At 38.7% G+C, this 17747-nt stretch overlaps 1 protein-coding gene across 6 annotated transcripts in view; it reads right to left on the reverse strand.

The window, feature by feature from the left end:
- Positions 1-8088: 8088 nt before the first annotated feature.
- igsf9bb (immunoglobulin superfamily, member 9Bb) overlaps positions 8089-17747 on the reverse strand; it is a 103562-nt gene continuing 93903 nt past the window's right edge. For 3 of the 6 annotated variants that reach the window (XM_086013036.1, XM_086013035.1, XM_086013038.1), the window contains exons 18-21: positions 15482-17119; positions 12076-12203; positions 10818-11050; positions 8089-9689 (exon numbers count right to left, since the gene is read on the reverse strand). In XM_086013036.1, the coding sequence (XP_085869162.1) occupies positions 10836-11050; positions 12076-12203; positions 15482-17119 (1981 nt within the window). In that variant the 3' untranslated portion in view covers positions 8089-9689; positions 10818-10835. Of the gene's footprint in view, positions 9690-10817; positions 11051-12075; positions 12204-14553; positions 14600-15481; positions 17120-17747 lie in introns of those variants that run through there. The other 3 variants (XM_086013040.1, XM_086013037.1, XM_086013039.1) reach the window with 3 other exon arrangements.

Raw genomic sequence — 17747 nt, forward strand, 5'->3', positions numbered from 1 at the left:
AGAAACGCCGCCGTCTTCTCCGGGCCCGAGCTCATCCAAGGTGGACTGATGAAAAATGGAAAAGTGTTCTATGGTCTGACGAGTCCACATCTGTAATTGTTTTTGAAAATTGTGGATGTCGTGTCCGTTGGGCCAAAGACATCAGCACAGCTTCGTGGTAAATGACTGCGGGTACCAGACCTGCCTTCCATTGAATATGTGTGGTGCATAGCGTAAAATATATCAATGGAAACATCGGACTATTGAACAGAAGCTGTACATCAAACAGGAATGGGAAATTCCTGCTTTCCACATACAAAGCTTTAAAAAATAGTGTCTTCAGTTCCCAGACGTTTATTGAATGTTGTTTAAAGAAAAGGTGACATAACAGTGGTAATCAGGACCGTGTCACAGGTTTTTTTTAAACGTGTTGAGTTCTAAGTTGTTGATTATTTGCTATAAACAAAGTTTATCCGTTTGAACATTAAATATCTATCTATCTATCTATCTATCTATCTATCTCTCTATCGCTTGGAAACTAGCCTTATTTGAGAGTGGGGGAAGCACTGTTGTGTTTAGGTTTGTGCAATAACAGACATATTCTTTTGGAAAATTGAAACATTTTTAATAAATTAAAACTGATGTAATATACACCATTATGAATTTACAACTACAGTAAAAGCATACCAAGACATTTGAAAATACAAAGAAAACAACTGACAGTTCATTTGAGTTCAGTTTTTCAGTGATAGGGGTGAACAAGAATTCCAAATAAAATCCATTATTTCTGTCTGAAAAAGGAGGAAAACGTTATCTATAAAAAGAAAGAATTTGCAACACTTTCTCACAGCCCGTGAACAGACTGGACTAGATTGTTACATTTCTGGATGAAAACATTTGCATGAAGAAGCATCTTGAGGTACTGAGTTGTTTGAGTTACTGTGAGCACACTCAAAACATTTGACAGTGACAGAACTCAAACAGGAAGACCAAACTATGGTGAATAGTTCAGTTTGTCCTTCTTCCACGATATTGCATTTGGTTTATGGAGTAAATAAAACAGCTTCATGAAACTTTAAACTTTAGGATAGAGGCGGCACAATTGAGGATTCGAATGTTTGCAGCAATCAGTTTTTATATGAACAAAAAGTAAAGCACTATACTCCATCCAACAACATGAGAGCACATCTTATGCATTTATGTAAGCACCATAATTAACTAAAATAGCAAAATCTGCTGTTACAAACAAAGCAGTATTAGGGACGCACTGAAAAGAAACCATAACTTTTCAGCAGAAACAAAAAACAAAGTACAGGTCTCAGACTGACTGAAGTTTGACAATATTAATTTATTCTAAAGAAAATCATTTTTACAATCTCATACAAGAACTTTATTTCCATATTTTTTCACTGCAGCCCGAATACTGCTTTATAATTAAGCATATTTTCACAGGAGTAAGCAAAGTACAGGTGCATTGCAATAAATTTGAATATCATGGAAAAAAAAAAAAATTTTTTTGTGATAGTGTAAATTGATAGACTTGTCTCACAAAGTGAGGCATTTCATGTCTTGTAATTTGGATACTTTTTTTGTCATAGGATTATGTACACGTGCATTGCAATAAATTTAAATAGCGTGAAAAAAACAAATATTGTGGCAAAAAATAATTTAAGTCTGTATTGACAGACTCTCCTCACACAGTGAAGCATTTTCAAGAAATTAGAATAAAACATTACAATATTACATTGGAAATGATCTCTAAAATAGAAATTAGGTAGGGATTGGCCTTTATAAAAAATATTGTCCAATGTGTTAATGACTCATAAATAGTTATGAGTTTAACTTTTTGAACCCAAGTAAATGTTTTTTTTTCTACAATATTATAATTTATTGACAGGCACCTTTGTAGTCAATGGTAGCTAAAGGTCTGATGACTTATAATGCTTTACTTTTCATACAGAGTTGTCTCCATCTAGTGGTGAGTTTTCCAAACGTAGAGATTGCAACTTCCAATGCGTTTTCATTGACCTCATCAGATTGCTGTCATCAAGGTTATGGTGAGCATATCTGAATTACTTTCCGTCACCTCACATTCTATCAAAGCACCGTGTTGACAAAAAATGAACAACATCACAAATCAATTCCAAAGGCAAATGGTCATGAGGATGCATTCAAATCAAAATGTCCTTGCTCTAAATATTGCCACGTTGTAACTCTATCATGTCCCAGAAACAACAACAAAGACCACACATGGCCAGCTCCTACAGTACAACACGCAAGTGTGTAGCTACATTTTGTCTGAGGCAAGGAAATACAGTGAACTTAAAAAAAAAAAAGCACCACAGCTGTTTGAAAATAGCACCAGTTTTCAGAATGTACAGGTATATGGTGTGTGTGTGTCTTTTTTTTTGGCAATGTAGTGCACTAAGTTGAATTACACCAAGTGTGTTGAGTACCTTAAGAAGCTGCTGAAATGCTCGAACCAACCGAGTTAAGAGAACATCATACTACCAAACATGCTCGTGCTTCAACAGAAAAAAAACCAAACACACATTTGGAAGTCCTAAAGTCAGTTGAAAGCAGCATCATGAATCACTGTTTCATATGGTGAATACATGCATGTCAAACCATTCCAGTTGGATATATTTTGAACTCAACGAAACAATGGAGCACAAAGAGTGCCATTGTTCTCGTAAGCCCCCAATGTGGATACAATAAACTAATACAAGTAAAACATAATTTAAAAAAAACGATGAAATAAAGTTGATAGCCCACAGTCAAAATTATATTTACTATTCATGGCAAGCAAACATTGCTATAAAAATAGGTTGCTGTGTTTGTATACAGTACAGTGAAATCCATTAGAATGCACCATTCTCTTTTGTTAAATATTCTTTTTTTTTCTACTGCACCGCTACAATATAAGCACAGATGGATATAAAAATAAATATAGACTTGTACATTCTTTTAAAACATGAATTGTCCTCAAATATATATATATATATATATATATATATATATATATAGAGCCATTTGGGCAACACACATACATGGGTATATTATATTTCTATAGAGATTCTTTATATTTCTTGGCTCTATAATAATCAACTAATTTCTATAATCAGAGGATGTCTTTTACTCACATTTTGACATTGGTCTGTTACATAATGGTAATAATGTGTCACTGAACCTACACTACTCAGATCCCCACTCAAGTCTTCAACATGTGCATTATAACCTCTTCTACAAAAAAATTAAACAAGACAAGGTATGCTCATTCATTATATACAAACTGTAAGGAAAGTATGGATTTTTTTCTTCTTCTCTGTACACTGAAACAAAAAGTGATACTTAATTTTAGCAATACTTTTCCTCTGTGTCACTTTGATCGGTGAACTGACGCAAAGTGAATCCATGTTTTGTCAGCCAGTGTAAGATAAGGATCTCTGTCCCAACAAACGTATGGAGCTCATTGTCATATATATCTTGCTATTCATGGGGTAGCCATCATCCACCCCAACATCCCCCCACCCTTTTGCTGGAAGAAGCTTTATAAAGGGATGAACCAACCGCCAATGACATTGCATTATATTTTTAGGTAGTGTACTTAGGCTAAAGAGAAAATGCATTTCACAACAATACATAAATGAATATGTAAGAGAGAAAGGTTTGATTTGTGCAGCATGTGTTAGCACCAGGTTGTCTACTTGTTGTTGTGCACATGGCTAAAGCCCGTAAAGCATGTGAGACATATAATTGACCTCGAAGAAGTCGGTCTAGACTAGATGCGTGTGAAAAGCCCGAAGCAGGCTCTTTACATCTCCTCAGATTAAGTCCCAAGTGATACAGTACTGAGATTTATTTTCAAGTCGTGTGATTGAATGTCCATGGATAGAAGAAGTAGAACAGACACATAGAAATCACAACTTTAAAACAATACAAATACAACCGACTATGATGCCTTTTCCAAACAATGATTCCACTTGTTGGGCTGCGAAAAGCTGGACAAATATGTGATTTCTACGCAGAGCAGCTCTCATAGTTGTATTCAAATCAGTAACATGTTCACAGCGATTCAACTACTCTCTAGTTTTACTTATCACAAGTTAGACAGCAGTAGACAGAGCACTAAACTGATTTTTACTCGACTATTTTGGAAGGGAACTTTAATCTAATCACCATTATTAACAAACTATATACGATAAAATGACCCCCAACCTCCTACTGCCTGCACCAATAAGACAGCTCTACTTAATTAGGGGTCAAACTGTTTTAGTAAATATTCAACCTTTGTTGAAACAAATACACTGAATTTCAGTTGCCTGCCACGTCAATTCATTTTGTTCTTTGCAATGATCATTTTGTGCTTTAAATATTTATTAGGAGAATAGTGTACGTATATCATTGATTGTTTTATGTTTGGGGGTTGTATTCCTCTGGTCTGGGATCCCTACAATCCAGGTATAAATTAATCATTAAGTTCATTTTCAAAGTAGAAAAAAAAAAAATCATATGTTAGATCATTTCATTTTATAGTGACTTTAAAGTTCATGCTTTTTTTTTAACTGATTTGAATAAATTGGCATTTTTCCCCTCATTTTTGATTATAAAATATATATTTTTTATGAATATAAATGAAAAATATGTATAATTTCTGCATCAGCAATGTAACTTGGTTTTTGTAGTTATGCGTGTCTAAGTTTGTCAATTATTTGATTAACATGTTAACTGATTGTTTTTGTCCTGCTTATTTATACAGCAACTTTTCTTGAATCAGTCAGTGAGACATCTCATTCACATATTTAACATATTTAACACTAGGCAGCAGCAAGAGTGTGTTTCAGGTTTGCAAATGTCTTTTCAGTTTATGAAATGTCTTTGCAGTTTATGAAACAAGAGACCCTTCTTTGTCTCTCTGAGTGTGATTCAAAATCAAGTAACATATACCAACAAAGGACTTCAAACCTCTTTTCTACATACTTACTGTATGTGACAGTAAGTATTTTCTTTGGATATGCATGCAGAAATGCAGCCATTATACCGTCCTGGAATTGGCATAAGCATCATGAGTACAACATTGCTCAAAGGTTGTTCAGCAACCCTTGGTAAAATATAAATAGTATCATAAATTACTATTTAAATTGGCATCAAGTAGTAGTAATTATCATTTCATTGTTAAATTGTGTTTGGCAAAATGTCCATACTTTATTCTGTATTTGTAAGTAAGGCCAAACCAATGGGAAATGTTAATCTGAAATTATGGAATTTAAATTTTGAAATATGACAATTAACTAAAAAAATATATAGTGAAGCATTTTATTTAACCTTCGTATATTAGGTGTTTTGTGAGTATAGGGACAATATCAATGGTTTAGAGTCCATTGAAAATGTTTTACGATATTAGCTGTGGAAAATGGTTGAAAAACACTAAATGTAATTATCTCAATTGTAGCATATTTCAGAAGACTTTGCTGGCCTTGTGGCTGGGATAGAATCTTCACTCAAAATGATTCACATACACATATTTTTTATATATACATCTATACAGTGTATACGGAAAGTATTTAGACCCCTTGAAATTGTTGACTTTCTGTGCCATTGCAGCCATTTGCCAAAATCAAAAAAGTTCATTTTATTTCTCATTAATGTACACTCAGCACCCAATCTTGAAAAAATCAGAAATGTATAAATGTTTCCAAATTAAAAAAAAAAAAGAAAAACGGAAATATCATATGGTCATAAGTATTCAGACCGTGAAGCATTTTAGGAGAAGCACCCCTTTGAGCTAGTACAGCCATGAGTCTTATTGGGAATGATGCAACATGTTTTTCACACCTGGATATGGGAATCTCCTGGAATTCTTCCTTGCAGATCCTCTCCAGTTCTGTCAGGTTGGATGGTGAATGGTGGTGGACAGCCATTTTCGGCCCTCTCCAGAGATGCTCAATCGGGTTTAGGCCAAGGCTCTGGCTGGGCCAGTCAAGAACGGTCACAGAGTTGTTCCGAAGCCACTCTCATTTTAGCTGTGTGCTTCGGGACATTGTCCTGTTGAAAGGTGAACCTTTCCCAGTCTGAGGTCATGAGCACTCTGGCAGAGGTTTTCTTCCAGGATATTGTTGTACTTGGCCGCATTCATCTTTCCTTCAATTACAACCGGTCTTCCTATCCCTGCAGCTGAAAAACACCCCCACAACATGATGCTCCCACCACCATGTTTCATTGTAGGGATTGTATTGGGCAGATGATGATGTGGTTTTCTCCACACATACCGCTTAGAATTAACACCAAAAAGTTCAATCTTGGTCTCATCAGACCAGAGAATCTTATTTCTCATAGTCTAGGAGTCCTTCATGTGTTTTTCAGCAAACACTATGCGGGCGAGGCTTCCGTTGGGCCACTCTGCCATAAAGCCCAGACTGGTGGAGGGCTGCAGTGATAGTTGACTTTGTGTAACTTTCTCCCATCTCCCTACTGCATCTCTCGAGGTCAGCCACAGTGATCTTTGGGCTCTTCTTTACCTCTCTCACCAAGGCTCTTCTCCCACGATTGCTCAGTTTGGCAGGACGGCCAGGTCGAGGAAGAGTTGTGGTCATCCTACACTTCTTCCATTTAAGGATTATGGAGGCCACTGTGCTTTTAAACGTTGAGTGCTGGAGAAATTCTTTTGTAACCTTGGCCAGATCTGCGCCTTGCATATCTGTATCTGATCTCCTTTGGCAGTTCCTTCAGTTTTTCTATTTTCATAAATTAGCAAAACTTTCTTTATTTTTCTGTCAAGATATGGTGCTGAGTGTACCTTAATGAGAAATAAAATGAACTTTTTTGATTTGGGCAAATGGCTGCAATGATACAAAGTGAAAAATTCCGAGGGGTCTGAATACTTTCCGTACCCACCGTATACAGTGGTACCTCTACTTACGAAATTAATTGGTTCTGGAAGACATTTCTTAAGTAGAAAATTTTGTAAGTAGAGACGCGTTTTCCATGTAAATGTCCTAATCCGTTCCAAGCTCCCCAATATTCAGACAGAAATGCTTTATAAAGCATAAAAATGCATCAAAACATGTAACAAGTACATGTTACAATTGCACGATAAATGAGAGTTGTGCATAATGTAAAAAACAAAGAATAGAGTAAAGAATAAAAATGATGGTCGTTTACCTTTCAATTGCTGTCCTCATCGCTTTTTGCCCTCTTTGCCCTCTCAAATGTTCTCTCTCAGAAGTGGTTTTTGCCTGGCGTTTTGTAAATAAATGATTTAATAAAATGGTGGCTGTCGATACACTACGGTCATATTCTTTGGCGAGATCAACTAAATGCATTCCTTTTTCATACTTTTCTATTATCTCTTGCTTTGTTTGTATGGACAAAAAAAACGATTTTCTACTTGTTTTCTTTTCCTCGTTTCTAATTCACGTAAAATGATCGGAACATCTCATGGCCCGAGGGGCTAATGATGAGGACGCTGCATAGACATATCTATCACATATATATCTATCTACCTGTCTATCTACGCACATACGGTACACACACATGCGGTAGAGGTCCCTCTTAGACAATGGGATGCCAGGAAGATGCTAGGTAATAGCCAATGGCAGAGCAGCAATGAGTATGTTGCGTTCAGGAAACGAGTAGCAGCCCATACCCTATTTTTACCTTTCGTATGCTGAAATTTCTTTCGTAACAAGAGGCAATATTTTCCAGTTGAGGCGTTTCATAACTTGAAAATTTCGTATCAAGAGACGTTCGTAAGTAGAGGTACCACTGTATATATATATATATATATATATATATATATATATATATATATATATATATGGCCCTTTCGTTATCAATATTATTGCAATATTTAACATGTACCTAAAGAAATGACATTTTTTATTTTATTATATATTTTTATATATATATATTAATATATATATTTATTTTCTAATGAGAGAAATAAATGTTTTTCATGCGGTAAAATAAGCAGGCTCAATCTAGTATTAGCTATATAATTGTGATAACTTACACACACACATATGTATATATATATATATATATATATATATACACATATGTATATATATATATATATATATATATATATATATATATATATAGTTTTGTTTTGTTTTTTAAATATGTTATTCAGTGTTAATAATACTCCCAGATATTGTTCAATTATTGGATGGCGATGCAAATTTAAGGTTGCATCTGATTGGTCCAAGTCAGATGAAAACATACAATTCCCTATGAAATGCATATTGCAATGCCATTATCATGATGACAATAACAATATTTTTTCAATATACATATAATCTAAATTATTCAATTATTCGCTCACCAGCCTTGACTTTGATATGAACTCAAATGGCATCTCATTCTTAATCCATACAATTTATGACATTGGTCCATTCTTTGCATTCTTAACTCTTGTGGGAAGGCTTTCCACAAGGTTTCATTTTTGAATGTGTTTCTTGGAATGTTTGACTATTCTTCCCGAGTTTACTTGTGAGGTCACACACAGTGTTTTGACGAGAAGGCCTGGCTCGCAGTGGCTGCTATAATTCATCCCAAGAGTGTTCTGTTGTGTTGAGGTTAAGACTTTCTGCAGGAAAGTCAAGTTCTTCCACAAGAAATGATCTCATCTCATCCATGTCTTTATGGACCTTGTTTTGTGTACAGTCATGGTGAAACAGGGGGCCGTCCCTAAACTATTCTAACAAATTTGGGAGCATGGAATTGCTTGACATGCTTCCAATTCAGTGAAAACAGTTTGGAAAGGACGCTTTCTGTTCCAGTGACATGGATGACACGCATGAGAGAGAGAGAGAGAGAGTTGAACCTGACTGGCCTGCACAAAGTCCTAACCTCAAACAGATAGAACGCCTTTGGGATGAATAAGAGCGGGGACTCAGAGCCAGGCCTTCTCGTTCAACATCAGTGTGTGACTTCACAAAAGCGCTTCTGGAAGAATGGTCAAACATTCTCGGAAACATACTCCTAAACCTTGTGGAAAGCCATCCCAAAAGAGTTGACGTCGTAACAGCTGCAGAAGATGAATTGATGTCACATTAAGCCCTCCGAAATGGGATGTCATTTAGTTGATATGCTAAGTCAAGATAGGTGAGCAAATACTTTGAGCAATGTGGTGTATAGCAATCCTCAAGTCTGACTGTAACTCAGTAAGATGAAACGCAATAATCTAAGTCCGTGATTATTATGACACCTCCTGTTCTTCATTTCATCCCAACAGTATTCACTCTGTCTGTCGAAGAGCAGATTTTAACGTCTTTATACCTTCCAAAATGAAATAAAATGAATATTTAAAGAAAAAAGAGGAAACAAAAAGTGTGGCTGAAAAATGTAGCTGCCTCTAAATTGCCCATCCTATTTCTTAATAGGTGACTGTTCTTAGTCTCACTTACAGCATGAGACCGCATACAAAGGCTAACAAAATGGAAAATTACATTCGTACTGTGGAGCAAAATGGCTCAGTAGAAATAACATTAGCGAGTTGATGTGATGTGAAGCAAGCAGCAGGTCACTGATGGTGTAGTGGTTCACTTGCCTGACTTCAGTGCAGGCAGCGTGTGGCGGTGCGAATGTGAGTGTGTACGCTTGTCAGTCTTTATGTGTCCTGTCGTCGACTGGCGACGAGTTGTAGGTCTCATCGGCCTTTTCCCCAAAGATCAGCTCAGCTTGGACAGGCTCCAGCTCCCCGCGACCTTAACCAGGTTAAGTAAGTGGATGGATGAGGCACGCAACCAGACAGAAACATTTAGCTCAGTTAAATTCTCTATGTTGGCAAATCCAGTACTATGGCACAAAATCCTTTTACTTTTTAGCTATTTTAGTTTTGTCTTGATAATTTATTCTGGTTAGGATTTTGAGCCCTCTATACTACCTACAGTAGAAGAACTGGAGACTATGGTGTAAAAACTGAAACAAATGAATGGACATAGCAAGATTTTGCTCCAGTGCAAATTCTTTTCAGATGTGAGAAATGAAAGAGTGCCTGGAGCTCCTGTTCATGATTTCCTCTTGTCCAGGCTCACTAAGGCCAGAGATTGACTGTTTCTGTGAAATACAGTCCGGCTAAATAAAACATGCCACAAGCCAACAGTAAAGTCATTTCTGCAAAGAGGTGAATTGTACTATACGTTGGTCCTGTGTGGTCCCACGTCCTGTTCTGTGAGGTATACATTAGAAGTGAGAGCACCCTTTTTCTTTTTTGAGTTTCAGCAGAATTAAAAAAGGTGAGCAGGATCTGGTGGAAGGTGTGGCTGTAAACGGAGACCTACGCTACTTTGAAGGGTCCTGTACTCACTCACTTAGCACAGGCAACATGATGCAAGCCTGAAATGCGTTTCAATTGGCTAACTAAACAGGAGGAAAATTGGGATTTCAAAGAAAATGTTGGTAGAGTACCGCCTATTTTGAAATAACTTTTTGCACTGGAGAAAAACTTTGCAAAACTATGGCAGGTATCATTCTGATTTCATTTGCTAGAAATGTAAACACATTGAGAATAATACTAAATGTGACCATATAGGGAACATGGTGATTAGCACATTGATTCCAGAGGCCATCATTTAGAAATACATAATAACCCAACTTTTCAGATTTTGGAGGGATTGTCATCAGGGTTAAATGGATATCGATCTGATTGAAGTGTTCAAACTTCATTCATTGTCATAATAAATGTAGAAAACCATCATAAATGGTTGAATTGCCCACTGGTTGAACAGGTTGCACCAAATTGAAATGCTTCAAAGTCGTGCTCCTCCCCTCAGCAGTTAATACACTGCAAAGGGAAGAAGTTCTAAAACGTGTCGACATACAATATATTTGACCTTAATTTGTGTGGGTTTTCAGAGGAAGGTGGCATGGTCTAGTTCTACGTTGTCCATACAAGCCAAGATAGCCTTCTGGTCTTCTCGAAGGGGCCGGCGGTACAGCAGAGCAGAGAAGCGAGTGTATGGATCATGTAGGAGGAGCCGTTTCTTTTTCCTGTGGAGGTAGAGCGCTTCTTCGGGCTGAAGTACCTGAGTGATGTGGGCCTGCTGGGTCTGAGAGGTGGAGACACCTGGAAGAGGAAACACTGGATAGTTTACAGCCACCACATCTATGGCTAGAAACCAGCTCATATAGTTCCATTGTGTTCACTATCAAATAACAAAATTAAGGTTAGGGTGACTGGAAGACAACTTCTGATATATTTCATATACCCCAAAAATAATTTTGCTTTATTAACAATGCAAAATTCATACAGGTATGTGAACACGTGAATAAAATTACAGCTGTTCAGTGTTATTTGGGACAACTCCTCTTCCGGCCAGCTCCAACAAGGGTTTCATGAACTTGAACACAAGCCTTATAGTAGGTTCAAATTTGCAATACAGTATTTTGTTGCAGCTCTGTTCAAAATGCTACTGCCTCATTTATATTATCACATGCCTTGTTCATGGGCGGGGGAAGAATGGAGCCTGAGAATGACAACAAACAATCCTACTGTAAAAGGTGAAGAGAAAACTGAGCCAAAAGGAGAAACTTTTCATTTACTGGCTGATCAAACCTTTACCAATGATCATGGGTTCTGGGTAGGTAGTGAAAGCTTGATGAAAGTGTGACATTTTATAGTTGTATGATTACAAACAAACCAGCAGAATGTATATTTTTCAAGCTGGTAATAATAGAACATAGTGGACCACCACTATTTGCTGGGGATAACAACCGGGCTGCCCCACGAATACAGAAAATCCGTGCGTAATTGATGGCCTATACAAATGCATTGTAATTGTTATTATTGAAAAAAAAGGAACCACCAACATTCTTGAATAATCAGAAATAAATGGCCAATAAGCATTTCCCACAAAAAATGGGGGGGGTGTTGATTGTCCTCCCCCGCCACAAAAAAAAAAAAAAAAAAAAAAAAAAAAAAAAAAATATATATATATATATATATATATATATACACATATCTATATCTATAAAATAAAAAAAATTGACACAAAAAAATCCACAAATACGTGAATTTGTGGGTGCCAAATTGGGGGTCCAATGTATGTGCTTGATGTTGAAAGGTAACAAACCATGTTCATGCCAACATACCTGCTTTCCTCCTAGTCTTGGAGTTATTGTTATTCATTGTCATCTTCTTAGCTTTTCTAATACGTTGGTATCTCAGAGCATCAATCCTCTCAGACCCCGAACGGACACTCGGCGCGCCTCGACGTTTTCTAAATAAGGAGAACAAAAAGGGAAAAAGGGTAATAACTCCATGCCAAATATTTTCAAGGGAATATAATTGGATCCTAACTCTAATTGAGTCCTCCTTGATCCATGCAAGAGGTGCAACACTTTGTTAAAGGATCAACATGAGACACTTTAAGGTGCTGTCTTCCTAAACGTGTTATGATCTTGTGAGCTGCTACATTAGTTGATAAAATTTCAACAGCCTTAAACACCGGTTAAGAGGGCTCATTTGGAATATGCATATTTTGATGAAATGATCCAATCTCCATTTGAGACTGACATTGTTCATTTTGGAGCATATAAAAATTAATATAACATTTAAATGAATATGACATTTGATGAGAAGTTGAAATTATAAACTATATTTCTATGTATTTTACATGAATCTTTCCTACTCTGAAAATAACAGATGCAAATGCTCCCTTGGTGTGGCTTGTCAGTGGCATCAAAATGTATCTTTAGCTCTCTCTTTGTGAAGGCACTTATGACTTGGTAGCCCAGAGATTTCTGCCACTCACACACCATAAGCCTATTTATGTGTCTTGAAGCACAGAAAACAATTAGTATTACAGTGGGGCCATCCATCTTTCCACAGTGGCTGCAGAGAGAAACCAAGGATCATTAGAACAGGAAGGAAAATCACAGCTGAGCAACAAAGCATTATCGATATGTATTCATAGACATGGAAACTGTCTACAATGGGCTTCACCATGCTGACAGGGGGAGAGATGGCTGGAGGGGAAATGACTACGCGGGAACAGTCACATAATGAAAAATAAGCCAAAGAAAAGCGAAGCACTAGGACAAGAAATGTAACAAGAATTACTCAATAGAATTGTTTGTTTTTTGAAACGGAGGAGGATTTAGCAATGGCATGCATGGCAGTTTGCACATGGAACAGAACTTTAAAGGGGAATACATTCAAAAGCTTTTCATCGAGCAGGTCACTTGAACTTTATGTCAGCACTCCTGTGTTCCCAAATTTTTGTTCTTCCGGATCGAGGGGCACGTGCTGTATAGTGTGACACTTGCTTCACATGACTGAGAGAAATGTCCTGCAGCATTTACCTGAATCTGAAAGCAATTTTTTTTATCCAAGTATTTGTTTCATGCTTTACAAGTTTTAAGACAATGTAGGCAAATGGGATACGTATTAAAAAATTAGAAGAGCGTCGTTGGTGTTTCTGTATCTGTTATATGCTTTTTGATTCGTTTGCTTTTCAATTGGGATGCCTCCTGGACGCCTCCCTGGTGAGATGTTCTGGGCACATCCTACACATCTTAGGAGGCCCCCGGGGACCACCCAGGACCTGCTGGAGAGACTGTCTCCCGGCTGGCCTGGGAACGCCTTGGTGTCCCTCCTGAAGGCTGGGGAGAGGGACGTCTGGGCTTCACTGCTAAAGCTTCTGCGCCCGCGGCCTGACCCCGAATACACGGAAGGAAATGGATGGATGGATAGATTGATGGATGCTTTTTAATTACTTGAGGTAATGTTTCAAAAACTGTCAATTTTAACTGCGCGCTTGTTTAAGATCATAAATCTGCCAACGGGGAATTGTGGCTCCCAGTGGAGACACAGCTAAGTGTTACTTACAACCCAATACTTACAATGTACTGGATGGAAATATTATTTGGAGATCATACAAGAAATTAAATTATTTCAATTATTGATGGCAAAATGCGACACTTGAGAAGGTTTTACAGCAATCGTCCTTGGTGATGAGCAAGTAAAGACGCACTCATCGCTCTACATGACCTACAATGAGCAGTGTGGAAGCTAATTTTGTTTTTTAAAAGTTTCTAAAAATATTTAGAAATAACGCTGGGTTACTAGTCTTTTTGTTGATACAGTAAAGTAATTCAAGCAGGAGGAGTCTCAGTTGGTCATGGTCTCCTGTTGCCTAAATGTGTTTCTCAGGATGCAAAGGCAAAGGCAGTCAAGGGTAAATGATAAAGAATTATGTCTTCATTCTGCTAATCAGTTGTGTGTAACCCTTCATGTAAATTGTTTGACGCTACTGCAGGTACTGTTACACTGAGACTTAGCTTCCAGATAATAATGACGTGAGTTAGCCAAACCACCGGACCATATAACTATGTTGGTGATCCATTTCTCACTTGATATTCAATATATTCCGACTGCAGCATTGAGTATGAATACTAATGCTTGCTTTGCAAAACAGAAAAAAAAAACAACTGAAATGACCTACAATTGACTGAGCGAAGCAAAAATTGAGCCAAGACGCATCTCTTGTATTCCCCTTTAAAGGACGAGGTGATCAAAAAAGCCCCACCTGCTAACCCCCCCCTTTCAGACATGGATCCAACCCTTACCTATTGCGGTGAAGAGGACTTGGTCACAACAACGCTGCCCAGATAGCTGAGATCAATCAAAAACAAAGCACGTAAGACTCCAGGAGCTATTAAAACCAACTTACCATACTGTCCCTAATTCATAATGATGACAACATTGCGGAACATGAGAAGCGGACAGGCCCTGTGACACACTTGGCCCAACAACCTTCCCTTGGGAATGAGGTTCTTGTGAGGCAATTAAAGGGATCATTGAGAAAAGGGTTACAGAAACAGAAAAGAAAGTAGATTGGGAAAGGATCTGAAAAAGTGGATGGGGAGAATTGGTCATGAAAACAGGTTACTCAGGCCGAGGATGGGCCGCAGGGCCTGCCAAGATGAACTCTTCGTAAAGCATCCCTCTGCATGACACAGGCATCCTCAAACGCTTGGATCTAGACATAACAATGGATATTTATCTGGGGATTCAATTAGATTAATATTAGGGAATTCCTCCTGTTAGGTGAAAGCAAGATAATGTATGATCTAAATGGAGACAGGGATCCTGAGCAGATGTCTGCCAATCAACCGACTAAGGATTGCGCCGAAAAAAATCACAGACACATCTAGTAATATCGTTTGTTCTCAATGATATATTGAAGTTCATTGAGAAAGATTCAATGTACTGAGTGCATTTTTGACTGTTCCTTAATACTGCTGTGGTAAAATATTTGGATAGAATTCCAAAGCAGCATTAACAGAAAGAGGTTTAAGAGTTGGCAAGAAATATAAATTGTATGTGCAGGTAGGTCAGTAGGTAATGTTCTTAAGATGATGTTTGTTTGTTTTTTTTCAAATTGATGGATGTTGCACGCTACATTAGTTAGCAAAGTATTAAAGTGAAGTCACATCAAAGCATTATGGGTTGGGCGGATGACTCAATCCCTACCTATATGGCTGATGCACCTACCCTGAAGCTGACAACTGGGATGGAGAGGGCTCGGATGGAAGGATCTCCTCCGCAGTCCTCCTGTGAGATGGCACCTGCCCAAACATGTTGCTGCTTTCCATGGGTGGAGATGGCGACTGGGAAGCTGGATAGCTGGTTGCAGATGAAGCAAAGGCCATGTGGGAACGATAGCTAGGACTGGATCTTCTGCTACCCTGGCCTAGTGCAGGTGAGGAAGAAGGGGAAGATCTCCTTGAGAAGGTGACAGTGGAAGGAGGTAGGAGGGTAATCTCAGACATCTCTGGGGGGATGGGAGTTTGAATAATGTTTGGACGTGGCCGGGGACGAACAACAATCTCAGGAGATCCCTCTTGAGAACTAAAGGGGCTTTGGGTCAGAGGGGAAAGTCGAGAGGGCTGGAGAACCACCTGATGCACACCAGAATCCATCCTACGAGCCTGTCTTGGACTAAAATGGGGGGTAGATTCAAACCATCGGGTATCCAGGCTACTGAGGGTGGTAGGTCTGATATGAGCCATTGGATCGGTGTAAGGCAAAACTGGAACACCCATACCGTGGCTTGTACGTCTTAGCTGCCCTAAATGAGCCTCTTGCATAGCTAAATGCCTGGCTGGAGAGCCATGAGGCCTGGTCTTGCTGGGGGACTTGCTTGAGTAGCCCTGTGGTGCTTCTAGTGGCAATACAGATGGATAGGTAGGCATTGGGAGAGAGGAGGTCTGGAAAGCACTAAGGGGAAGAACAGGGGGTGGGGGTGGATAGGGAGAATCATGGCGGAGATGCAAAGAGTGGTGGGGTGGGAAAATGAATTGGGGACCCTCCACAGTTGAAAATGTAAAATCCATTCCCCGCCAGAATTCTGGTGAATGGGAGGAAGAAGCTAGTGTCAGAGGATAAGGGTAGCCAGAGACAGCATACTGTGTGAAATCACCCTCCCCCATTTCTTCTGGAATCATGGGATAACCAAAAGGACTTTCTGTCAGATATGGAGGGGAGGACATGACAGAGCTAAGTGGACTGGTATCGGTCATGTAAAAAGGAGGAGGAGGATCATGATCCCCATGGGAGCCCAGGTAGCCATAGAAAGCCCTATGATGGAGAGAGCCTCGAATCTGCCCTGTCGCCTGGAGTCGACTGCTCTCCATGATAGTCATACCTTCAAAGGGCTTCTGGAAACGAGGGCTGTAGGCTGGAGGCTGGAGGTAGGATTCATGACTCGAGATGGGTGAAATCTGGTGAGGTCGAAGGGGGGCCATAACTGGTGGAAGAGGCCTAAGATCGTCATTCTCTTCATCCGACTGCCGAAATTCAGGATAGAGATCAGATTCTTCCACGAAGGGGAACCCCTCAATTCGGCGGGGCTTGACAGAAAACTCTGCATCAGTTGGATCAACGACAAAGCGCCCATCTGGACCACGGCTGATGAGTTCGATAGGTGTTGTTGCTTCAGCCTCTTGCTTGGAGATGGTGTATCTCTTGCTTGTTATTGCTCTTTTGGTCTTCTTGTACAGAGACAACTCCTCCTTCCTCCCTGGACTTGGGGGTGGTTTCTTCCCATGTTGGTCATGACTATCCTCAGATGTTTCTGATAGTGATGTCTTTGACCGAATGCTTTCTGGACTCGCCTTTCCAGAAGATTGCCTATGGAGAAGAATATAGTCCATGTGAAAATGGAAACATAGTCATCTGTCCACTTAGGCTGGAATATTCAGAACCAGACAAAAAAGGACACATCTTAGCAAGAACTGGCCCATTGGTACAACCAAAAGGTAAATAGGAACAATTCTATAACATTTGCTCATTTACTTCTGGTCAAACAGTTATGGTGTGTTTTTTTTCTGTGACAAAATCCTGAAGGGGTAGACAAAGGAGGGAATCGCTCACGGTTATACAATTCATGCATCAAAATGTCAACAACAAATTTGTTTGTTAGTACTCATGCAAGGAAATACCTTCTTGTCAAACGCCAAGATACCAAACCAAGATTTAAAAAATAAATAAATGAAAAAATGAAAAAACATGATTGCAGTCGTGGAAATGTTACTTATCTGAAAGAAATTGTGTTTTGATGTATCACTGTGTTAAAATGTCATATCTCCACTACATGAGGATTGACTTTTTTACATAACCTGTATTCTTATTTGTGCGCACCTGCATGTTCTGCTTAAAAGTATGCAGCTAAATAACCAATTATTTGTCGCTGTGCTGTGAAAAACACTTACCGTATGTCCATTGTTTTCAATTTTCTTGTAAAATGCACTGATAACAG

The sequence above is a fragment of the Filicampus tigris genome, chromosome 17 (genome assembly GCF_054856515.1).
Source record: "Filicampus tigris isolate MCC_2025a chromosome 17, RoL_Ftig_1.0, whole genome shotgun sequence".
Classification (NCBI taxonomy): domain Eukaryota; kingdom Metazoa; phylum Chordata; class Actinopteri; order Syngnathiformes; family Syngnathidae; genus Filicampus; species Filicampus tigris.